The 23,955-nt window shown below is 45.3% G+C and overlaps 1 protein-coding gene across 4 annotated transcripts in view; it reads left to right on the top strand.

The window, feature by feature from the left end:
• Positions 1 to 22,189, top strand: part of GRIN2B (glutamate ionotropic receptor NMDA type subunit 2B) — a 241,102-nt gene extending 218,913 nt beyond the window's left edge. For all 4 annotated transcript variants that reach the window (XM_042050518.1, XM_042050517.1, XM_042050519.1 and 1 more), the window contains exon 14: positions 476 to 22,189. In XM_042050518.1, the coding sequence (XP_041906452.1) occupies positions 476 to 2,383 (1,908 nt within the window). In that variant the 3' untranslated portion in view covers positions 2,384 to 22,189. The remainder of the gene's footprint in view (positions 1 to 475) is intronic.
• Positions 22,190 to 23,955: the final 1,766 nt, after the last annotated feature.

Below are 23,955 nucleotides of genomic sequence, written 5' to 3' on the forward strand. Positions count from 1 at the left end.
TTAAGATAGCTCCTGTCTCATTGATTCACTGATGCCCAGATGGTTTTCAAGGGCCAAAACAGACTTTCATCCTCTCATCCACACAGAATTGTTTGTCTTGAGTCTTTATTCCCAAGGATATTATTGTGCCCATTTGCAATTCTGTGTTACACCTACTAGATTTGACTAACGCTTAGAGATGCAAGCAGGCATTCCTGCATTCTGGAGATACGACTTGAAACAAAACAGAGGGAGAGCAACGGAGAGAAAAGAAAAAATGTGGTGGTCAAGAAAGAGGGTCAAAACAGCAAGGTAGAGCAGAGTTGGTAGAGCAGATCTGATTTCATTTGATTTGATTGTGCTTCATGATGGAAGGCTGATAGGCTCTACTATCCTACAGGAACACGCTCTTGATGCACACAATGCTTCCCAGTTCGGGTCCCCTTCTGTGTATTCTTTGCGGGACCACTCACCTTCTTGCTTTCTCTCATTTCAGGGTATCTACAGCTGCATCCATGGCGTGGCCATCGAAGAACGCCAGTCAGCAATGAACTCCCCCACAGCAACTATGAACAACACCCATTCCAACATCCTCCGCCTGCTTCGGACAGCCAAGAACATGGCCAACTTGTCAGGGGTCAATGGCTCACCACAGAGTGCCCTGGACTTTATCCGCCGCGAGTCATCTGTCTATGATATCTCTGAGCACCGCCGCAGCTTCACCCACTCAGACTGCAAATCCTACAACAACCCACCATGTGAGGAAAACCTCTTTAGTGACTATATTAGTGAGGTAGAAAGGACCTTTGGCAATCTCCAGCTGAAGGACAGCAATGTGTATCAGGACCACTACCACCACCACCACCGCCCCCATAGCATTGGCAGCACCAGCTCCATCGACGGGCTCTACGACTGTGACAACCCGCCCTTCAATGCCCAGTCGCGCTCCATCGGGAAGAAGCCCTTGGACCTGGGGCTACCCCCTGCCAAGCACAGCCAGCTGGGTGACCTTTATGGCAAGTTCTCCTTCAAGAGTGACCGTTACGGGGGCAGCGGGACCCACGACGACCTGATCCGCTCGGATGTCTCTGACATTTCAACTCACACGGTCACCTATGGCAACATCGAGGGCAATGCAGCCAAGAGACGGAAGCAGCAGTACAAGGACAGCCTGAAGAAGCGCCCAGCCTCTGCCAAGTCCCGGCGGGAATTTGATGAGATAGAGCTGGCCTACCGCCGGCGCCCGCCCCGCTCACCTGACCACAAGCGCTACTTCAGGGACAAGGAAGGGCTACGGGACTTCTACCTTGACCAGTTTCGGACCAAGGAGAACTCACCTCACTGGGAACACGTGGACTTGACGGATATCTACAAAGAACGGGGAGATGAATTTAAGCGCGACACGGGAGGAGGAGGGGGTGGATCCTGCACTAACAGGGCCCATCACAAGCACGGCTCAGGCGAGTTTGGTGGAGGCAACGAGCACAAGCATGGCGTTGTGAGTGGGGTCCCAGCACCATGGGAGAAGAACCTGACCAATCTAGACTGGGAAGACCGGACCGGGGCTAATTTCTGCCGCAGTTGCCCTTCTAAGCTGCACAACTACACGCAATCAACGGTGGGGCAGAACTCCACCCGCCAGGCCTGCATCCGCTGTGAGGCTTGCAAGAAAGCGGGCAACCTATATGACATCAGTGAGGACAACTCGCTCCAAGAGCTGGACCAGCCACCTGCCCCCGTGCCCGTGGCCACCAGTGCCACCTCCTCTTCCAAATACCCTCAGAGCCCTTCCAATTCTGCCTCCAAGGTGCAGAAGAAGAACCGCAACAAACTCCGCCGGCAGCACTCCTATGACACCTTTGTGGACCTGCAGAAGGATGACTCAGCCCTGGCCCCCCGCAGCGTCAGCCTCAAGGACAAGGGCCGCTTTTTGGAGGGGAGCCCCTACGCCCACATGTTTGAGATGCCAGCCAGTGAGACCACCTTTGCCAACAACAAGTCCTCAGTGCCCGCCACCAGCTACCACCACCATAACAACCCCGGCAGCAGTGGGGGCTACATGCTCAGCAAGTCACTCTACCCCGACCGGGTCACCCAAAACCCTTTCATCCCCACTTTTGGGGATGACCAATGCTTGCTCCACGGCAGCAAATCTTATTTCTTCAGGCAGCCTGTGGTGGCAGGAGGGCCCAAAGCCAGGCCAGACTTCCGAGCCATTGTCACCACCAACAAGCCGGTGGTCTCAGCCCTTCATGGGGCTGTGCCAGCCCGTTTCCAGAAGGACATCTGTATAGGGAACCAGTCCAACCCCTGTGTGCCTAACAACAAAAACCCCAGGGCTTTCAATGGCTCCAGCAACGGGCATGTTTATGAGAAACTCTCCAGTATTGAGTCTGATGTTTGAGTGAGAGGGGAAGAGCATGGGGAGGGACTGGGGGTGTATGTGGAGCATGGGAGGATGGGGTGGGATCTATCCCATCAGCTACTCTCCTGAGTCGTCCTTAGTTTGTGGGATACTGGAGTTGTGAGTAGTGCAGCACTGGTGACAAGTGCCACCTCTTTGGTTTCCCCTCTTCCTCCTCCTTTCCCAAGCCTCCCGTTTTATCTCTTTTTCCATGTTCTCGCTCCTCCCATTCTCCTCCATTCCTGGCCATTGCACTTTACAGTGATGTTGGAGTTGGATATCCTTGCTCGTGATTTCAGGAAGCAGAGAAAAAGGCAGGGAAGGGGTGGGCTGAGGAGGAGCAGCAGTGACTTTAGTGTTCACTTCTGCTGGCTCCCAGCAGGGAAAGGCATGTGCACACACGTGTGTGTGTGTGTGTGGCGGGAGGAGGCAGCAGCAGCAGTGTAATGGACATGCAGGAAAATACGCTTGCTCAGGCAACTCTTCCTAAAACTGCCTAGAAAAGAGTAGTGTTTAAGATGTGGAGAAAGTGAAGGGAGAATAACAAGACTAACTTGATGATGCACTTATATGTTAGCTATATTGAGGTTCTTGTTACATTATTTTGTGAAGACTATGGGGGTTTAGGGCTGAAATATATATATATATATATATTTGCGTATATGCTGAGAAATTTTACGCTAAAATTTTGAATTGTCTGCTGGGGGGTGTGGAGGGAGGGAGGGAAGATTTATCTGCAGGTCAGGCTAGCGGTTTCACTATGGCTATTACAGCCATTGAATCTATGGCAGACCAGTGGTAGAGAGAGTAAAGAAGTGGAGTCTGAGTTTGAGAAAGCTGATCAGCAGCCTGCCTCACTCCAGGGCTGGTTTCCCAAACTCAGACAAAAGATGCTGGTTTGCACTGAAATAAGAAGAATTTGAGGAAAGAGGAACAGGGTTGGTTCGTTACCTGTGAGCTGCTCAGTTGTGACATTCTTCAAGGGTGGGAGCAGTATATAGTATGGGTTTGCCTACATGCGAGTATATATGGTAACTTTATACTTGAAATGTCTGTGAAGAAAGCAAAATAAATCCACTATCCTATGAGGTGTCTGGAGAACAAACACAGTAGAACAGAGCTTAAGAGTAGGGAAGGGTGGGGAGTTTTTTCCCTGTCACTTTGGGGGACACCAAACCCATTTTGGCATGTCCTTTCAGCAAGGAGGGGTGAGAAAAAAGGAGCTTAATCCTTCTGCTCTCTCTACCCTTGGCCAGCAGGTTGGAACAAAAAGAATAGGGTGCCCTCTGCCAATGCTGGAGAGGAAGAAAGAAATGCCATAGAAGGGTGTGTGTGGTGGCCGTGGTGCTGATGGACTGTTTCAATGCCTCCTTGCACATGTGGAAATGGGAGGAGGGTGTATGCACCCATGGGAAATACATGTGTATATTTACTATTGAATGTACAGAGGAAGTACACAGCTTGTCTTCCTGGGAAGGGATGTGCTTGAAATAAATTCCAGAGAGCACAGAAACTTGTGCTGAAGACTGAAGACAAGACGTGCAAAGCTGAGATGTGTGTGTACGTGTGCGTGTGCCTCTGTGTGAAAGAGAGAGATACTAGCACAGGTGTAAAGCTGGAATAGCCTAGGGTTTCCCATCCCTGCAGTTGTAGTGACAGCTTTCCTGGTGCACTTAGTATCGATAAGAATGTTTTTTCTTTCCGTTGTATCATTTTAGATGCAAATTAAACTAAAGGAAAAGGAGCAATGGTAGGAGTGAGAAGCCGAACACACCTTTCATATGTCATCTATCTCCTGAGGTGGGAGTGTGGACCAGCCTCTCCCATTCTGAGAGATATAGCAAAGTCTCTACTGCTTATCCTGGGTCTGTCCCAGTGTCTCAATCACCATGGCTCACCAGGGGAAGGGTTGAGAGAGTCCTGTACTGAGAGCATGGGGACACTGCTGAGGATTGACTCTGAAGGGAGATGGCAGCCCCGTCTTTATGAGCCACATTTCTTGGATCTGAAAGCCACCTCTCTCACATTCCTCACCACACCATGGTTGATTTTATCTTATCTTTCTCTTTTTAAGCCAACAGATGGCTTTTTATTTATTTACTTATTTATTTTATTTATTTTTTAAGCTGAGGCGGGGGGAGGGTGGGATTTACCTGTGAAGTCAAAGCGTGTGAGGAGAGGGTGGGCAGGGTTGGTGAGGGGAATATTTTCTTATATTTCACTGAGGAAATTAAGGAGGAAAGAGGGGAAGATTCTTCGTAATGCCACCCCCTAGTCTTCGGGGTGAGGGAACTTCTTACTCTTTCCCTCTTCTCTCATTACAAGGACAAAAAGGAAAAGAAAAGAGAAAAAAAAGAAACCAAACAAATTAACAGAGCGATCTGCAATCCAGAACACATGGCAGCTTGTCAGACACCTCTGATAGCGGCCACCAAGAAGGCGTTCCTTTCATTTGTAAATATTTCTTTTTTATTGCGTTTTTGTATAAATTGGTGTTTCTCTTCTCGTGAATATTCAGGTCGTGGGGTGGGAGGGAGGGGAAGTTTGTTTCCATTCTGTTTGTTTTCTATGACTTTTCAGGCTGCATTTTTGGAAGCGGTTTACGCAGGTCGAGGCCGTATGAATGAGGAAAAAAAAAAAGAGAGAGAGAGAAACCCATGTGTGTTGTGTTCCCCCAAGGCCCCCTGTATTGCCCTGTCACCTTTATCTTCATGAATGGAAGACGCCGGAACGTCACTTCAAGCCTTGCCAGCAGGGTTTCATGTTTTGATGGGAACACCCCCAATTCCTTTTTGCATATAAACTCTCTGTACCAGCATCTCTCTGTGGAGTTTGGGCCTCAAGGCACTACACTGTCTTGATAGTGGTGGGGTGAACCATCAAGTTGGCCACTCAGGTTGGACCATCACTTTGACATTAAGAGACTTCTCCAATGCTACTTTGGTTTAGAAATCTTGGAACTGGGAAAGCTTGTGATAATTTCTGGTATTTCCTAAGGGCTTGGGGTTGGGGAGCTTGACAGCTGACGAGGGCAGCTAATCTCTTTGGCGGTTATCTCGGTACTTTTCCGTCCCTCCCCACCTGGAACGAGGAAACCTGGAGGGTGGCTCTGCAGGGAAATTAAGCTGAAAACAAACCAAAAAGAAGTTAATGGAACTTTTTTCAAATCTCTTCTTAAAGGTTCTGATTTTTGTGTTCCGGGTTGAAAGTTGGTTCGTATTTTCTCCGAACTGGTCTGTCCCTTGTTCCACTGATTGGCAAATGATAGTTTGCCAAAATCATTATCTAGTATTCTTACTGTTGTAGCACTGTTAACACACTGAGTGCTCTGCAAATATTAACTGTGCCACAAACCACTCAAATAAATGCTCTAGGGCAACCAGAAAAGAAGAACTGGAAATTCTGGACTGAACCACTGGTCTAACCACAGGAGTCTGGTATTTTGCCTTCTCCCATAATATATTAGGCCACGTGTCCATCAGGTTAATCCTTTCTCCTATAAGTGATCTTTTCTGGTTGCTTTGTTTATTTTAGTTCTGACAGGTCAACAAGTTTTGGGACAGAGATGAAGGGGAAGGGGTGGGAGGGGGGAGGGTGTAATTCATAATCCAGAAAATAAATCAATGATGTTATTAAACTCTGATTATATATTTAGAATTTTAGATTTGGTGTATTTTCATTGTAAGTATTCAAGTGAATCAAACAGGTAATATTAGCAGCAGGTGTTGTCTATACTAGAAAACCACCCATGTGCTGTTTATTACCTGTCCAGAAAAGAATGGGATTTCATACCAGAGCCTGACAAAACTCCGCATTCCCTACCTTACCATTTCTCTCTCTCTGCTGTAGAAACACCACTATTTTCTGGGGCAGTGGCTGGGAACATTTCCTCTCTCTGAAGTTTTCTGCACACAAGAATACTGAGCAAAAACCATTGTGTCCTCTACCGTTGGTGACCTCTACTGAATATTTGCAGACAGCCTCCCAGGAAAGATTAGGCACCTTTGGCAATGTTTCTGACATTTACCTCCTCACTTCTAGCCCCAGGCATGGCTCTCTGAGAGGTATTTTCCTGAGCCATGTTCTTCTGAAGTGGTACTGGAGTGTATGTACTCAGCTGAAGGAGGATGTCTATGAAGGAGATGGAGGAAATATTAAAAAAATATCAGAAATGTGCCATACACAGTGGAAAGCAACTGGCAGGTAGAACTTGCAGCCATGGATCTCCACATCATAAACCTTGTTGGAGTATTCACACCAGCTTTTTACTGTAGTGCAACACAACACAGGCTGGTGTAGTAGTTCTCTGTCTCCCATCATACCTCCCAGTGAGGGCAGTATCAGACCTTGCCATGTCACATCCTAAGTAGGCAAGAAAAGCTGCAGTCAGAACTTGTTGTCAGTTGAGACAATGAAGCACACCGTTCCCACCTCAACAACAACAACAACAAAAATCCCATTCTCTCTGAAATCCAGCATGCATTGTCAGAACTCTCCAGGTGAGAACCCCACTGGGTTCAAAATGTTCAGCAATATCAAAGCATGAACTTTGCCTGTAGGAAATTGATACTTCAATTTCCAGCATATGTGGGGAGGAAGGTTCCCTTGTGATGTCGCGAAGGATTTGAGGGAGGGGTTATAAGTTGCCAGGGTGGGCCTCTTCTTCAGCAGTGCCTGCTGATGTGGAGTGCCTCGCTTGAAGAAGACACTAGCATCCAGCTTGAATAATGCCCCTTTGTACATTCAGATCAGGTTGTTGCTCACAGCAAAATTGCCAGCAAAAGAGGGAGGGGGAGATAAAGAATGAATATGATGGTGGTGACAGGTTAGAGTGATCAGAGATACCTCAGGGATCTTCATAGGCAAGTCTTTGCTATAGAGCTTTCTATCAAATGCGGCATATCCTCCCACCTCCATTGCTTATCAACAGATGGAAGCAAGCCTGGGAACACAGCCAATGATCAGACTTAGGGCTTTCACACATCCTCCACTCCAGTCAAGCAACCTTTGATGAGCCCTTCTCATGGAGAAGGGTGGGAGGTTGCACTTCCCCACGCATTTTTGGCTGCCTAAAAGAAGGGGAAAATGGAAGGGGATAAAGATCAGGAGCATTGATGAAAGGACTTTGTGCTGACCCTCTGTGCCCTTGCTCTGAAGAATTAAACTTCACCCTTTCTTCTCAATCCAAGCTGGCAAAGGGTAGTTATGCTTCCTCTCTGTGGCATATGCCTGGGTCACCACAGGAGCCCCTGGGAGCTGTGTGCGAGAAAGGAACCAAATTGCTGGCAATGAATGGGGACAGACTCCAAGCCACGATCCCCATCTGCACCCACTCTTTCCCATAAGTGCTTCCCTGCTGCTGAACACACCTGGCGTGTCCTCCTGGAACACACCTACCATGCTGCTGGATGCTGCAGGGCACATTGAGATAGTAACTAGTGGGACCTGATTGTCGTCCCCACAAGGGCTTATTTTCAATTTGCAGCCAAATAGATTTCCAAGCCATAGACCCTCGCTGCATTCACCTACACTTCCCTGTGGCTTCCTCTCTCCTCCCCCATCAAAGGCAAACTGGGGTGCCGAGTGTCTCACTGGCAATATGAGTACTATTGCTTCATCTTCATCATGGGCCCTCTGGACCTCCCTGGGGCTGACTGCAGACAAACCTGGGTGTCTGCCACTAGAACAGCAACAATGAAAACCACTTTGCAATTGGCTTTGAGTTTTTCTCTGTTTCTTGAGCATCCCCAAATTCCTCTCCTAGCCATGCCATTTGAGTGAATTCTGGCACCCTTCTGCCATTGCTGACAACAAAACTGACACAGCATAAACTTACTTGTGTATAGAAAAAGACAGTGAAACCATATTGCAGAGAGCAGGATTTGTGTCTGCCAATGTCAAGGGTACAGTCCCCTGAGTGCTGAGGTTAAAGGAGGATCTCTGTGATGTGTTAGTAGTTACAGATCTCTTAACCTGCTGGCTTCCTGCCATTAAAGGTTCACAGCAAGCACTGGTATACACTCCAACAGGTCAGAAAATAATTCCATGCTGTGGAACAGGGGTTCCTCTGGGCACGCACACACATACGAGACATACTGGGGAAGTGAGACATACATGAACAAACCTGAGACAGCAGGAAGCTGTGAGGTTTGCGTGCCTGTATGTACACACACACACACACACACACGACACAGAGTACATTGCAGTACACTTAATGACTCTGTCCCGCAACACATTTTAGCCAAGTAGGAACAGCGTGACCTTTCCTAATGTTCTGCTGGTAGTTATTTAATTTATGTATTCACTTTGTGACTTTTACATCATCTGCTTTCTTGACTGCAGCATTACTGTGTAAATACGTGTGTATATATGTACAGAAACTAGCTCAAGCAATTATATTCAGGTTGGGAAAAGGGTGGGTTTTATATCTGTACAGTATTTCCTTATTAAATAATGGCATGGGGGGGGTTGGGAAAGTTAACTTCTAAATTGTGGTTTTATTGGTCTGTGGTGTTTGAAGTTGTTTCAGTGGTTGCTTTTGCTGGTTCGGAAAGTTTATCTGGATGTTATATGTGTGTGCCAAGAAAGGGTCCCCAGAGAGGGGAGGTTTGGGATTGGTAAGGGGTGGTGGGTAGCAGAGGGTGTTAATAATTTCCTGTAATAAAAGCTGTGTTGATTGCTAGGGACTGTTTGTGTGAGGCACAGGGCTGTTTCCTTCTCTATGTGCTTTGCTCTTTGATTACTTCCTCTTCCCTAGTCCCCATTGTCTTCTCCCTGGGATGTCAGCAGAGTACATTTGTTACTGTGGATTACAGGGATCTCCCTATGGGCCTTCATCTCCTGGCCAACTCTTCCTTCTCGCTCTTTTTGCGGCCTTTCCAGTACCAGTGAAAGGGGAGGTGGCATGGTCTCAGACCCTCTGTGCCATTCTTGACCACTTTATTTCCTCTGCTCTTTGTCCTTCCTCTTAGCAGAACCTCATTTTCAGGTGTTTTGATCTCTCCAGCAGCTTACTGCTTCATCTTCCTGGCCTCTTACTTACTTTCCCATCTTACACTGATTCTTCAATTTCATCTCTATGTCTCTTCCCTCAGAATTACTTATGTTGGCTGTTTGCCCACTCTCCTTCTCTTATTACTGTCTTGTTGCTCTGTTGTCTTCATCGGCCTGTGCAACGCTGATGAGTGAAGGACAGGCCTCCACTTCTCCTCTCCTGGGAAATTCTAGCTATGACCAGATTTTTAGAAGATGATATTTTGTAGCTGTTTTTGACTCCTCTGTCATGTTCACTGAGGTGGTGTTCTGCTCTCGCACACTCAAGAGGTAAGAAATTATCAGTATGGCAAATTTGCCTGTGCAAGGGAGCAGTGAAATTGTATTTTCTGAGAAAGCCCAGAGAAAGAACATAATTTCTGTCCTTGATGGCTGACTGGTAAATTTATAGCAGGGGCAGATACAGTTTTTATCCACTCCAGGTTGACCCATATCAGGATCAGTACAGTTTCTTTGCTTTTACTCTATGTGAATTCAGCAAGGCTGCTGGAGAGAAGTATGCTATCTTTTAAAAGCACAGGGCACTTCCTTTATTGCCTAGAGGCTTTTAAAGACCTACATGAAGTACTTCTGTGTTGTAGACCTGGGAGTGAATGCCCGGTAGTATTTGGTCCCTTTCTGTCTGACAAGTCAATATGAGCTGGTACTTGGCATTATCTGCTAGGCTTTGTGGTCTGATGTCATAGCAGTAAGGAGAGTGATAGGATGGTGAATAAGCATAGAGACAGCCAATGTGAGACTGGTAGGGGCTCTAGGCAGATGCCAAGACATCTCCTTCCTTCCCTTTTTGACAATTTGCATTGTTCCTTAATGAACATCCATCAATTCACTATCCTCAATGTTCCTGGCACTGGCTACTTATCCCTGAAGACACAAGGGTCTGCTGGCCACGGTCTGAGAAAGGGCCAGTCAGTCTCTCCATGTGTGTAGTGTAGTTGTATGAAAGCATATGGGCAGTGCAGGGAGCAATGCAAAGGGTCAGCATGGCCAGAGGTTATTCAGAGGAGCAGTCTTCTCCCAGCTGCAGCTAACTCTTGCTCAACCTGCCATTCCATTGCAGGCCTGTGTTTCTGATTTCTGGGTGAGAGAAACCACCACAGCCACCTGAGAATGGATCTCTGCTCACAGGTGTGAGGAGGATAGTCGGGCTTCTGATGTACCCTTGCTATGATGTTGGCATAGCTGTCCCAGCATGGTCCACGGAGGTCTGTGTACCTGTGAATACATGGCTACAAATACCTCTAAGTCTGGGAGGAAGTGTATGTTTGTACATTTGAGTAACTCCTGGCAGAACTCTAAACACAAGTGGAGTTGGAAATGCTGGCCCATTCAGTGCACTACACTGTTAGTGTGATCTAGTGCATCAGACTGCAATGATGCAGGTAGGTATCTTCTTGGGAACACATCCCATAGATTAATTTAGGGCCAAATAGTGAGTTACTTCTCTGAACATCACCCGGCCCTTTGCTGTGTTTCCTTTGCTTATTCAATGTGCCAAAAGTACAGCATCATGGCAACATTTGCAGGGTGTCCAGATCCATTACATGAGACTTCTCTCTAGGCCCTTGGGCACTGGCTGCTAAGTCCCCTGTCAACTGGAAAAAGGTTATACCTGTCCCTGAACAGACAAAAATCAGTCAAGGGGATAAGATTCAAGCTTTGTACTTTCTCCCTCTGCTTTCCTTCCAGGCCTTTTAGCCAGATCCATCTTGACAGGCAGCTAAATTCCTGTGAAATTCAAGAAGCTTTTGGAATAGCTACTCAGGGGTTTAGATGCCTGGAATGGCTTTTTTGGATTCTCTTCCTTGTGTGGGCCTCTTTCTGCAGTGCATTTTGCCAGGATTCATCTCCCAGGAACCTACCATGCTTGAACATAGCTTACAGGGGTTCCCTTTGCTTGGGATCACCATGTGTGTGTTGCATGCTTGTTGCTACTTGTCTGTATTTCTTGCACGTGTCTACTTGTGGAGGGCAGGGGTGGGTTCATATTGGTATTTGTATTTATGCAGCCTGCACACATTTGTATGTGTGGTGCCACTGTGCGTGTGCTTAGGTGTTTGTACGCATGTGTTTGAGCTGAGACAAAGGTGATGGGAGCCGTACGCTGCTAAAGCCAGATGGTGGGTACCTGCAGGTAACTTGGCAACCCTCTTGTTCCCTCCTGGTACACCCTGGCACGGCTGCTTTCTTTGGATTCCAGGGGACCAGCTCTGAATCAGCGATGAGGCTGGGATGCAGACTCCTGTAGAGGGTTTGACTATAGAACCAGAAACCCATTCCATGTGTTCATTCACTTCTGTGCTTCATCCATTGTGCCACATTTCCAAACCATTGTGCCACACTCATTACCTACTTTGGCCTTAACTGGTAGGTGGAGCAGGAAGACAATCACACACTGACTGGTAAGGTCTTTTGGGAGAGATCTGGTCAATCTGATCTGTGACTGTAACAAGAGACTCCCTCGCTATTCATTTTGCTGCCTCCTAGGGCAATGCAAGCACTGAAATTCCACTTGAAAGAAAACACTAGCCTGTCATTTCTTGCTCTTGTGTCAGATAGACACAGAAAAAAGCTGAGCTGAGGTGAATTGGTCTCCCATCCCACTACTTGGAAGAACATCACTGTTGCTCCTTGGAGCTGAGTAGGGAGCTTGCAAATCCCACACTCTGGAGGGATTCCATTTCTTCAGAGGGGGCAGGGAAAGGGGAGAATGGGAAGGAGTGAACTTTCCGCAGCCATTCTCCATCCCATTCGTTTCCAGGAGAGATCACAACACTTGTAGCACCAGAGAGGATGACCTGCTGGGAGGGCCCTACAGTGCCAAGCGGCACAGCACTTTAACTGGCCAAACTGCTGGACATGACACTGCTGTCCTCTGTCAGCAGCCAGAAAAGACAATCAGGACCCAATGAAGAGATGCCATGATTAGTCAGACAAGGAAGGAGCAACATTTAGGGGCTCTCATCATTTAGCCTATCCTAAGTTTGCTTAACCAGCCCTTTAGTGCTGGTGTCACTGGGCCTCTTTGATGTTTCTTTTTCTTTATATATATGAAATGTGAGAATAATCTGTGGTCTCCAATGACTCATTCTATCAGACCACATCCGTCCACCTCCTCTGCTTTCTTCCATGTCCAGCTGCTCTTTCTTCTCCATCAAATTGTATCCTGTGCTCTGCCAGGTTTGTCTTTTATGAAAGAGAAGATATATGTGCGTGAATGCTTGTACACGTGCGTGTGTGTATTTTAGATATTATTGCTGTTATCAACATGCTATACACCTAAAAGCTCCTAGCAAGCTGGAGCCTTCAAGAGGTGCTGTAGGAAATGACCTTCCCACTGGGCAGCAGTCAGTGTGGAGGTTAGCACAGAAAGCTGCTAGCTTTGGAGGCCTCTTTGCCTGTCTGGTTGCTTTTCCTATCTTTGGAGCAGGCTGTCTCTCACCTGTGGTCAGAAACACAGCAAACTGCTCTTTTTAGCTTTGCATTTTCAAAATTTCTAACATGGTTGGGGTGGGGGGGGGAAGGTTTATTGTTTAGCTGTTGATTTATTTTGTATGTATGCTTGTTTGTTTGTTTACACAGTCCTTTTAGTGGGCGCAGGGAGGTGTTTTCAGCAATACAACTTTCCGAGACCTCAGTTCTGTGCGGTTATTGTTTGTATGGTTCAGCTGTATTTGGAGTCTTTCCTTTGTACATGTTTTTCCTGAATGGCAGGGCTATCTTGAAACGTCTCTTTGCCAGTGACCAAAGCACCATCTGTAATTGGAGGTGAGGGCTGGTATATAGTGGAGGCAGCAGCCTTTCGGGAAGTAGCTTTTCACTGACTTCCCTGTGGAGTCGCAGAAGACAAAATACTTAACTGTTGCACAAATGGGCTTTGGAGGTTTTTGTTATAGTTGTGGGGGTTTGTTTTGTACTCCCTCTCTTTCCTTCCTTTTTAAATTTTTCTCCTTTTTCCTTGAAAAACCATTAAAACATTTCTTCAGTGAGCTTTGGCCATTGCACCAAAGGCTGCTGCAAGGCAGGCAGCCTGTCTGACCCTTGGGTCTTGCCCTTTTGAAGCCATGCAAGATTTTCCAGGTGAGGATGGAATTGGCAATTTCCATGGCCCTTCTTGGGACAAGAACCCTGTAGCAGAGGGGCCTGACCCAAAGGAAATGGTCATCCACAGCAGATCATCCTCTAGTATGTGTGGGTTGTGGGTCAGGCTGGAGGGCAGGAAGGGGAAGATGGTTCACTGGCCCCTGCACAGTACTTCCCATACGGGAGCAGGAGTCAGGCATGTAGGTCTGCAACAGGGATTAATGAATGACCCTGAATGGGCCAGAGGTGTTCAGCCTTGCCTCTCCTGACCTATTTACAAGTGGGTAGGAATGACTCTCGACTTGGACAACGTCATTCAAGGCTGAGCAGAGTCTCACAGACCATGAAGTAGGAATTAAAGGAGGTGCATGGGCAGCTGGCCAGCTCTTGATATCATGACACCTAAGGGAAAACCCAGCACCTTCATCCTTTGGCACTTGGAAGTGGCTGAGGACAGTAGTGGAGGACTGTTGTGTCTACTAGGGTTGGGGCAGGTAGCGTCTCTAGACCTGGCACAGGTCAACTTCAGCTGTATTTGCTTTCTAACTAATGTACATTTACTTTGGAGAGCACCTTTGATAAGCTCAGTCTATCAACCAAAAGAAAAAGAAATACTCACCTCTAGTCTAAGTCTTCTACTGCCCAACACTGCTACCTCCTCTTCTCTTGAGCTGTTGGTACCTTGCGGTGAACCTGGCCACCCATCAGGCTGTTGAATACAGCAGATATATCCTATCCGCTTCTGAGACCATCTTTGCCTAAATTTTGCCTCCTCTTCATACCCTTTATGCATGCATATGTGTGTGCACATGCTCACACACACACACACACGCGCCCACCTCCAGCCACTTCACTGGTGAAAATCAGAGCCACAGAGACATGAGTGCCAAATGACTTTTTATTTCTCAAGTAAATGATATAAAAAGTTTTGTTATTTTTCTTTTTTTTTTTTACATATGCAAATGTAAAAGGGAACCGACAGTGAATTGGTGGTGGCGAGAGGAAATGGGATGTTTTGTAACCCTAGCTGCAGTAAAAAAAAGAAAAGAAATAAAAATACATTAAAAATATTTAAAAAACACAAAAAGAAAAAAAAAAAAACTTGAACTATTTTGGAAATATTGTGAATAATTTTTTGATATAAAAACTAATTTTTATGTAGCATGAAAACCACCAAAATAAAATGATCAAGAATAAAAGCTGTGCAAAGGGTGTTTTTGTTTAGTTACTGAGGGAAAAGAAGGAAGAGAGAACCAGTGGTGTGTGAGAGAGGGATACTACAGTCATGGCTTTTACTGTGAGTTTCACAATACATAATGTTTTTCTTCAATCTTGGTATTCAATCTTGCTAACTGGTATCTTGTGATTATGTAAATGAAAAAAGGAAAAAACACAACTCATTTTATATGAAAAGATATTTTTTATCTCTGATTGCTGGGAAGAAAACCTTAAAAGTAAGAACGGAATGAATCCCAAGGACTCAAAAGACTAAAAGGCAAATTGAAAATGGCCATGAATTGCTTTTGAATGTTGCATTCATCATTACTTTTTCTTCTTGATTTATGATTGTTGAGTAGTTGAGGTATCAGTAGTGGGAGACAGGTATGAAGGAGGTAAGACATTAATGAAGGACTGAAAAAATTCTGCTTTTTTTTGTAATGTGAAGCACAGGAGTTAAACTAGGGGCTCTTCACGTTTCTTTCTGCATAAGAGAACAAGGTAGTGTCCTTTTACAGGATATATTGCTGCCATTCTTCATTCCTTAAAAAAAATTTACTCCTCCCCCAGGTTTATTAAAGGAAGCAGACTGCCTCTTCCAATTCCAGACAAAACAGTATGTCATCTCAGCATTCCAGAGCCTCTTAGAAATGATGGCTGTGATTCTCTGCTCCCCTGAAGGTGGTGAGGAGTCAGTGCTCTTTTTCTCCTTGGGGGGCTCTGACTCCAGGTGCTGGAGCCTTTGAGGAGGCGCTAGCATTCACCCCACCCTGCTGTAGATTATGGTGGTTCCTCAGCACGTGCTGTGGATCCTTCTTCCTCGGAAGACAGGACATGCTGGTTTCTGGAATGGTCAAGGAAAGTTGGTAGGTTGCTCTGTTCATTTTGCCTTGAAGGTATTCCATGTGCCTGTGGGAATCAGATCTCCTGCATATGAATTTCAGCTCCCCTTCCTCACGCTCCCATCTGTCACAGAATCATTAAAACACTGCCCCACCAGCTAGCAGGGGACCTTCTCTGTTGCTCCCGTCCTTTTTGTCTGGGTGTCTTCTACACTGTAGGCTGGAAAGGAAGAGGCAAATAGCGTACCATATAGCTTAAAATAAGCTGTTAAATAAATTGTGTTCAGCACTGACTGAAAATCGGTAAAGTCTCGATATCAGCCTAGGCTGCACCTCTAGCAGTGTGCAGAAAAAGAATCCTGGATAAAAGTCTTGTCTTGTGCTCAAGTCAATATAGACTTGGGTGAAGTAGACAAGGAGGACCTGGAGGCAATGGTGGTATAGACCAACTAGACTGGTGGGTTCTTGAATTTGGAGCCCCAGATACAAGTGTGAAAGCAGATCCATGGGAACATTACCGCTTGGTGGAAAAAATAGGAGAGTCCTGTTAGCATAAAAAAGACCAAATTGTGAAGCATCTTCTTGGCCTCTGTGAGTCTGAGTTAGCCTGTCTCTTCCTGTTGCCAATCCCTATGCCATGCACTATCTGTGATTGCTTTTTGACTCCTACAGGGAAGAAGAGACTTCCTCTGCCTTATGAAGATTTTATCATTATTAATTACAAATCTAGACTGTTCCTCCAGTGAGTGTCTGGCTATTTACCATTCCTCCCACTTGTTCTGTTTGCTAGCCCCATCCTTTTGCCCTTGTGACCTCCTGCCACTGCATGTTAAGAAAAGGGGCCCTCGCTCCTTTATGGGAGACTGCTTTGTGTCCTTCAGTGATTTATGAGAGCAAAGAAGTCATTACAAACAGCTAATGGGTATTGTTTACCTTACTTTGCTCCAGTACCTTGAAGATTCCAGTTGCTTCCTTACGAAGAATATGGTATCTTCCACCCATGACCATTGTGCACTAGCTCTGTGTTTGTTACTGGCGGACACATAAAGTGGAACAGAGTTAAAGCAGATGCTTGGCGAATGCCTTGAACATTCAGATTTTCAAGCATAATGTCTCAGACTCTGGAACCAGGGCTGTGGCAATGTGCTATGCTAGAAATTCAGCCAAAGGCCATTCTACTCTAGCCCCTGTACTCGCTCACCTCCCCTTCCCTGGAGTGAAGCAGCAGGCTCATCTTCCCCTAGACCCACAGGGCCTAAAGACAAAGGGGAACAGCTTTCATTTTGTTCACCTTGTCCCTGCACCAAACTGCTCAGGTGTCAGGTCTTTCAAGCAGACATTCAGCCATGCCAGAGGGAAGACAGAACTCCTTCCAGTACATATGTACAGCAAAGGCAGGAGTCTGGAGGTTTTGAGCACACAGGCCCTGGATACTCTTCTTGAAACATCTCTGTCTTCGTTCACATGAGCGCTGCTGGGTTTGTTTGCCCTCATAGATGATTTGTGTGGCCCACCAGGAAGCCAAGATTATATCAGTGAAAAACAGCTATTCAATGTGTCTTTTTGACATTTGAACAAGGGAATAGGATTGTAGTTACAGAAAAGGCATCTGCAAAGGGATATTTCCCATACCTGGGGAAGATTATCTGATGTTCTTTACTTATTGAAGCAAACAATTTTAGGGTTTCTCTTAGGCCTTTCACATGTAAGGACTTTTCCATGTAATGAAGGAACTTCCACAGGTTCTGGTCCTTTCCTGCACACAGATACTTCTTTTTCGGCTCTGGAAGCTGAACATTGCTGTGCTAAGATACAGGTAAAAGCATCCTATTTGGAACGAAAAAGAGCTAGTTGTAATGAACTAGCCACTTCTCCTATCTTTGCAGCTTCACATTGCTTAGGAACTAACTGTTCAGATGTTCTTCCTCCTCAAGACACTTCAGGGTTCTCTCTGTGCTGCAGTGGCAGGGAGTAAGGGCTTCATGGCCACTTTCTTATCTGAGGCATTCGATTAAAACTGGAGAAGCATGACGCTTTGGACCTGTCTCTGTGGCTCTTTGATTAGTTATCCCTGCTGAGGAGGCAAGACACCGAGGCCTGCCAGCTGCAAGGTTAAGCTCTGGGTAAGTGCTTGCCCTTCGGCAGCGGGCTGGAATGCTAAGTGACTTACACCATGCGCTCACCACTCCTTCAAGGCTGGTGTGTAGACCCACATCGAAGCAGAAAAGAGGGAATTGGTTTCTTCCTTCTCTATTTCCCCAGCTCCCAAGGGAAAATTTCCTGGAAAGGAGAAAGGGAAGATTCTTCCCTCACTTGGAAACTCTGTTGTCTCTCCATGTAGAGTATTGTTTTGCAGTGGTAGAATAAGGCAGATCTTTGACTGGTGTTCAAACACAGGTCGTGGGCATGTTTCTACATCATTTTTTTGAGGGAATAGAATAGTTTCTGCCACAGAGGGCAGGGCCAGTTTTTCTGCCACCATAGTCTCAAGGGATGAGCCCTGAGTCCAGAGTCTCAATCACTTAGCACTTGCCTGGCTCCGTTCAAGTCACCCTACTAAACATCCTGGACCTAGAGCACTCCAGGCACCCCCAGATGTGAGCCATCAGCACTGCATGTTGAGAAGAAATAAACAGTTAATGCTTTGGCCATGTTTGCATCACGTAGGGAAGGATTTTTAGAAGCACACAAGAAATTTATTAAACCAAAACCCATCTCATTGAAAGCTAGTAGTGCTTAGATGCTCAGATACCTTTAGAAATTTCCATTACAAAAGCTAGAAATGTTTATTCTTTTAAAAAATCTCTTTATGAAGGGGCTGGAGTATTTAATACTGAGGTAAACTAGTTGAGTTCTCTTGAGAGAGAGAATATTCTCAATATTCTCAAATACTGTGATATTAATCCCAACTACCAACTAATCCTGGAGGATGCCCTGGGTTGAGCTGAGGATATGAAGATACCTTGAGAAGGTGCAAAAGTTCCCTCCTCAGTAGCACCTGTCACTGAGGGGGAAGTAGGTAGCATGTTGGGCAGGATTTCATCAGAAAGGTATGCTTGGGGATGCACATTGAATGCAAGCAGTGACTGGTGGCTTCAGGGGTAATTCTGTGTTGACCAAAATGACTCCACCTCTCCTAACAACACTATTGCTGTGGAGTTGGACAGTATCGGTACCAGTCATTAATTTGGGAAGCAGAAAGTGAAGTGAAATGCTGTGCCAGCAGGGTGGAACCCTGACAAAAAATTAATCAAAACCATTTAGGTCCTGTTTTCAGACAAGATTTGGCCATTTGATGCTTCACTCTGCCACAGTCCTCACTTCAAAGAGTTTGCGATTTTGATGCTAAACTGAAATACATTAATATTAGCATTTACATTAACAAGTAAATTGACAGATGCCATAGTTTACATATATTATGCAAATGTCCTGAAATCGTGCATACATTTGCATCTAATTTTCTTGAGGTTAAATGAGACATACATTTTATAGAGGAAATCGTTGAGACATACAGACACGTGATAAGCTAGGTGACTTGGTATGACTTGTATGAACAGGGGTAAGGACTAGGAGCAGAGGAAAAGGACATCTGGCATTTTTATTTGCAAAAGTATTATGTTCGTGGTTGCTGTTTGGAGAAAGCAGTATAGGAACCTCCTTGGTTGTAGTCAGAAGTAGTGCAGGAAGTTTGTGCTGGGAGACTTGATTTGGGATGTTGACAGACCTCAACCTGAAGGGCCAGTCAGGTTTTTTGTTTGTTTCTTTTCGAGATTTGAAAGAGAAACACTCGTCTCTTTGCAGCACTGTGCACATACCCCTCAACTGATATCGCCCATGCTCTAAAGGGATTAGGTTTTCCTACACAGGCAGGGGAACAGTGAGGAGGTGAATCCGTGATCCACCCAGGAGTGGGCCACAAGACTCCAGAGTTGCCTGTCACCACTTCAGTACCTGGAAGGATGTTTTCTTCTTACACCTCTGGAAACCATGAAGGGATGGCAGCATGCCCAGGGCAATCAACTTCTGCTTCAGGTGAGTTTGGTGAGAGATCTTGCTATTCTGGCAGTTCTCTTGTTTTCCAGCTTCATTTCACTTCTTCAGTTGAGCAAAGCCTTGAGGATGCTGTAACTTATCCCAGCCTTGGACAAAGAGAACCTGAACCACAAATTGTGATTTCTCTGTGCATTTTTAATCAGCTCTACTTTTGCAGGTAGCATGGCAAAGTGCACATATGGACCTAATCCAGAGAGGTGCTGGGCTGTACATGCTCTCTGAGGATGTGTGCAGTACACGGGGCTCAGCCTCTGCTGCCAGCTTGACCTAATTTCTCTCAGCTGAAGCTCTACTAGGATTCAAAATACAACTCATTTCCCGTCTTGGGAAACCTGCACATCAAGGTCTGATTGTACTCCTCACAAGTAGTCTTGAGCATCCCTTTGCTGCTTTTGTCAGGCTGCTACAAACTTTCAGCATTTACAGGGTGACTGTCAAAATATTGTATAGAAAATAATTCCCTTTTTTTGGTTCCACCAGTGTGCAGTAACACCTCAGACTGTCACACTGGAAAGGCTTCATCAAGAACCTCTTTGTATCGTGCAAAGTGCTCATTCAGCTTGGCAACTCTTGATGAATTTCATCCAAGGCATCCTGGTCTGTTTGAATAGTGACTGAACTTTCTGGCCAGCTTCTTCTCAGGCATTGCTTTCAAACCTCGAACAATGCTTTGATGTGCAAACGAACATGCAACTGGACAGAGGCTGACCCAGCTTCCTTTTTTTTTCAAAAGTCTAGGATGATAAAGCCAGCTTTCCTAGGGTTACAGTTCGGCTTAGTTCAGTTTCCAGCCTAATTAATTGCTCCACAGTTTTAGGTCCGTCTTGCCAGAACCCCTTTAAATTATGCATACTCCTACTTACACAGTCACTGCCACTCTTCAAATATTCAGGGGTTCCTTACATTTAATTTTGGATGGTTTACTCTCTCCAGGGAGGAGGCAGTGTTTTAAAAAGAAATTGCTGATGGATAAAGTAGAGCTTACATGACTTGCAGCAAACAGCAATTTGAGTTCTCAAGAACATGCATTTCTTGGACATGTAAATTTTACTCATTTGCATTTAAAGGACACATGTGACATACAACACTGCTTTCTCATCCAGTAACATTATCATCTAGTGACATTAACTTAATGGTTAATGTCAAGTTTTTATTAACATTTACAAGCACATTGGGAGATTAATTTGTTTACTTGCATTATGCAAAACTGATTTAAGATCGTGGTTTGCATTTACACACATTTACATAGTGTTTCCTGATTAATACATTATAATACACACAAATCATGTGGAAATTGCAGGCTCACATCTGCAACTTAAACTTCATTTTCTATAGTGTAAAATTTGACTTATCTGGCAGAACTTTTCCAGCAGGTTGCATTTGAAGTCAGGATATTGTAAGGAGGGAAGGAAGAACAGGGATCAGAGGTGGATTTTCTGTGAAGTCTTTCCGTAGCACCTGTTACTTGCCAATACCCTGCAGTCATGAAACAGAAGGAGAGGGTGCCAAGGTTAGCTGGCAGCAGGATGAGTTTCATGTAATGGAACCTGTGGGCCTGGAGTCAGGCTCCTGTGAACACACACAGTTTAATTGAGCTCTCAGTGACTTTAGACTGGGAGTGAAATGGGTGAGCAGCAGAAGGAGCCAGTGGGGGGGAAAGGGGCAGCAACAGTTGCTGCCAGTCATGGATCCGTGTGAAGGGGCTCAGCTGGGTGCAGCGGAGACCCTCGAGGCATTCCACCCTGCTCCTTGTAATACCCTTGGCTGGAAATGTCCAGGGCTGGTGCGGGAAGACCAGTGGAGGGTGTGGGGAGAAGGGCAGCGATGAACACTGAGCACCTGGTGTGGGGCTGAGACAGGATCCAGTAAGGCAGCACCCTTGCACTGAACATGGGGGCAAGGGGACACTGGGGGCACTTCCCCAGTGTAGCGTCTTCCTAAGGGAAAGCGCGGTCGAACTCAGGCTTGCCTCACCTCTCCGAGGCCCTAATCCTACTATCTTTTCTCCACCAGTCACAACCTCATCCTCCTCTTCCCTACACCCTCACCCTCCTCCGGTTCTTCTTTCTGTAAATAACTCTTTCTGATTTTGGACAAGCAGGGATCAACAGATTCTGGAGGGGGGTGGAGAAGACACTGTTTTGGTTTTTTTTTCCTTTCTCTCTTGAATTTAGGTGTTTGAACTTGAAAAAATAATATCTATAAATATAAAAATATATGTATTTAAGCAAATGGATTTCCTGGAGAATAATGAAAGGAGCTAATTTTTTTCCCCTTTGATTTCTCTTGTTTCTCACTGGGGTTTGTTTTTTGGGGAAGAGGGTTTTTGTGAGCTGTTGAGATTTCCAGTTCAGCATTGTTTAAAGGATGTGGAGAAAAAAAAAAGAAGAAAAATCAACAAAAACATGAAAACCTTTGTGATGTACAAAACCTGTAAATAGTCAAAGATACTTTCTCTTTTCTAACAACAAATTATTTCTGTCACTTTATATTCGAAAATAAAGAAATGTACCACAGAATATCAGGGTTAAAAAAAAATTGGAACCCATAATCAGAATATTTTCTTTGTTGTCTTCATTCATTTTATTCTTAACTTGGAGAATACTTGGGAATTTTGCTGTATGAGTGATATTTTAAAAGCCTGAAATGGAGATGAGTTGAAATTAGGATGACAATGTTACTTGAGAGCGGCTCTTGCCCTGGTGTTCACTATTAGCTGTGGGTTGAGGCTACTGTCTTGGGGTTACATGATGAGAGTGAGTGGATGAAGGAGCCTGATCATATTCATGGAACATAAGCAATACTGAGGCAGAGATAGGAATAGGAGACTGTGGCAATGGGTTGAATCTCCCTTTATACTGCCTGAAAATGTTTCTGGGGGTTGCATGATGAAAGCCACCACGAAGTTGCTGATATCACTGCTGACCAACCTGTAAGACTTTGGAGCTATCTTGAGCCACTCCTGCCAGCCAGCAAGTGACAAGGCTTTGGCACATTGTCTACATAAAACAAAGCCCAGATTGGGACTAGAGAGGAGTGGCAAAGACAGGAGTGGCAAAGATGGTAGGGAAGTCTTCAATGATGTCACCATTTCTCTACACCAGCCGTTAATCATGACCCCCAAGACTACAGGAAAGTTGAGGGAAGGAGTTGATCTTTGCAGAGGTTACCCTGGTCCAAACAATGGAAAAGGCTCAAGAGGTTATTTATAAAGAAGTGCTAAGAAGTGGCAGGTTTTGGAAATACAGAGATGTGCATCACCTTTAATGGTGAGAGGGCAGTCAGTTATTTTTAGGAAAGCTAAAAATAAAGAAAATGGACTAGGTGAGCTAGTCAGAGGATGCTAGACTACCTGTGGGGTGCAATTAAAAGTGTGGAACATAGCAGAAACACTCAGATGCACCAAGTCAGATTCAGAACAGGAAAAGCAGTGTTCAGCCAAGAAGCTCATAACAGCTGACACAAATTAAATGTTAGTAAATGAAGATAATTCACAAGGTGAGCAAAACTGTGAGCCAGAGAGAGAAAATCTCCAGCTAATAAACATAAAGGTTAATAGGATTATATATACACAAGCCCATGCTCATTGAAAATCCTGAAAATAGACATTAAGTACTAATGACGAGAGATAAGTCAATAACAGCACAGGAGAGACTGAAAGGCTCAATACTCAGTTTTTATATGAAGCTGGAGAGACAAATGGGTAATGTCTGCACTGCTGTTCATCACCAAAGCAAGTGGGACGTTATCTGAGACCCAAAGAGGGGTGCAGCTCCAGGCCTCCACTGTAACAGCTGTACCCCTCGATATACCTGCTCCGTTTCCTTATCAGCTGTAAGTCACTGGGCTTGCTGCAGTGAAATGACTCAGCTGCTGCTTGTGTGGATAGCCTTGTGACAGTGGTTCTTCCCAGTCTCAAAATCCACCGGTGCAGTTGTGACCTTAAGGATATCAGAAGGCAAAAAAAGGGTGAATATTGGGCTTTTGGTTTTCAGTCTCAAACCATGTGCTAATATAAGGTGCTCACCGTTGTATTTCTGAGTTCCAACATCATTTTGATGGGTAATAATTACTTTTTTGACAGTGGCTTAATGCAGAAATGAAATGTGATTTTTGGGCCAATTGTGCCAGCACCTGATATTTTTTGTTAAGAAAACAAAATTCTGTTTTCCAGGTCTGGAATGGAGCTGCATTAATTCCCACTCAAATGCAGGATACTGTAATCAAAACTGGCTAACTTCCAACACTTAGCTGAAATATCGTATAGTTTATTCAAACTTTAGCTCTTGGCCCAGGTTCCTGTGCCAGAGGAAGGCAGGCATT

This window comes from Corvus kubaryi, unplaced genomic scaffold (assembly GCF_017639235.1).
Source record: "Corvus kubaryi isolate FWS band 111438036 unplaced genomic scaffold, C.kubaryi_AGA036_p1.0 74, whole genome shotgun sequence".
In the NCBI taxonomy this organism is placed as follows: domain Eukaryota; kingdom Metazoa; phylum Chordata; class Aves; order Passeriformes; family Corvidae; genus Corvus; species Corvus kubaryi.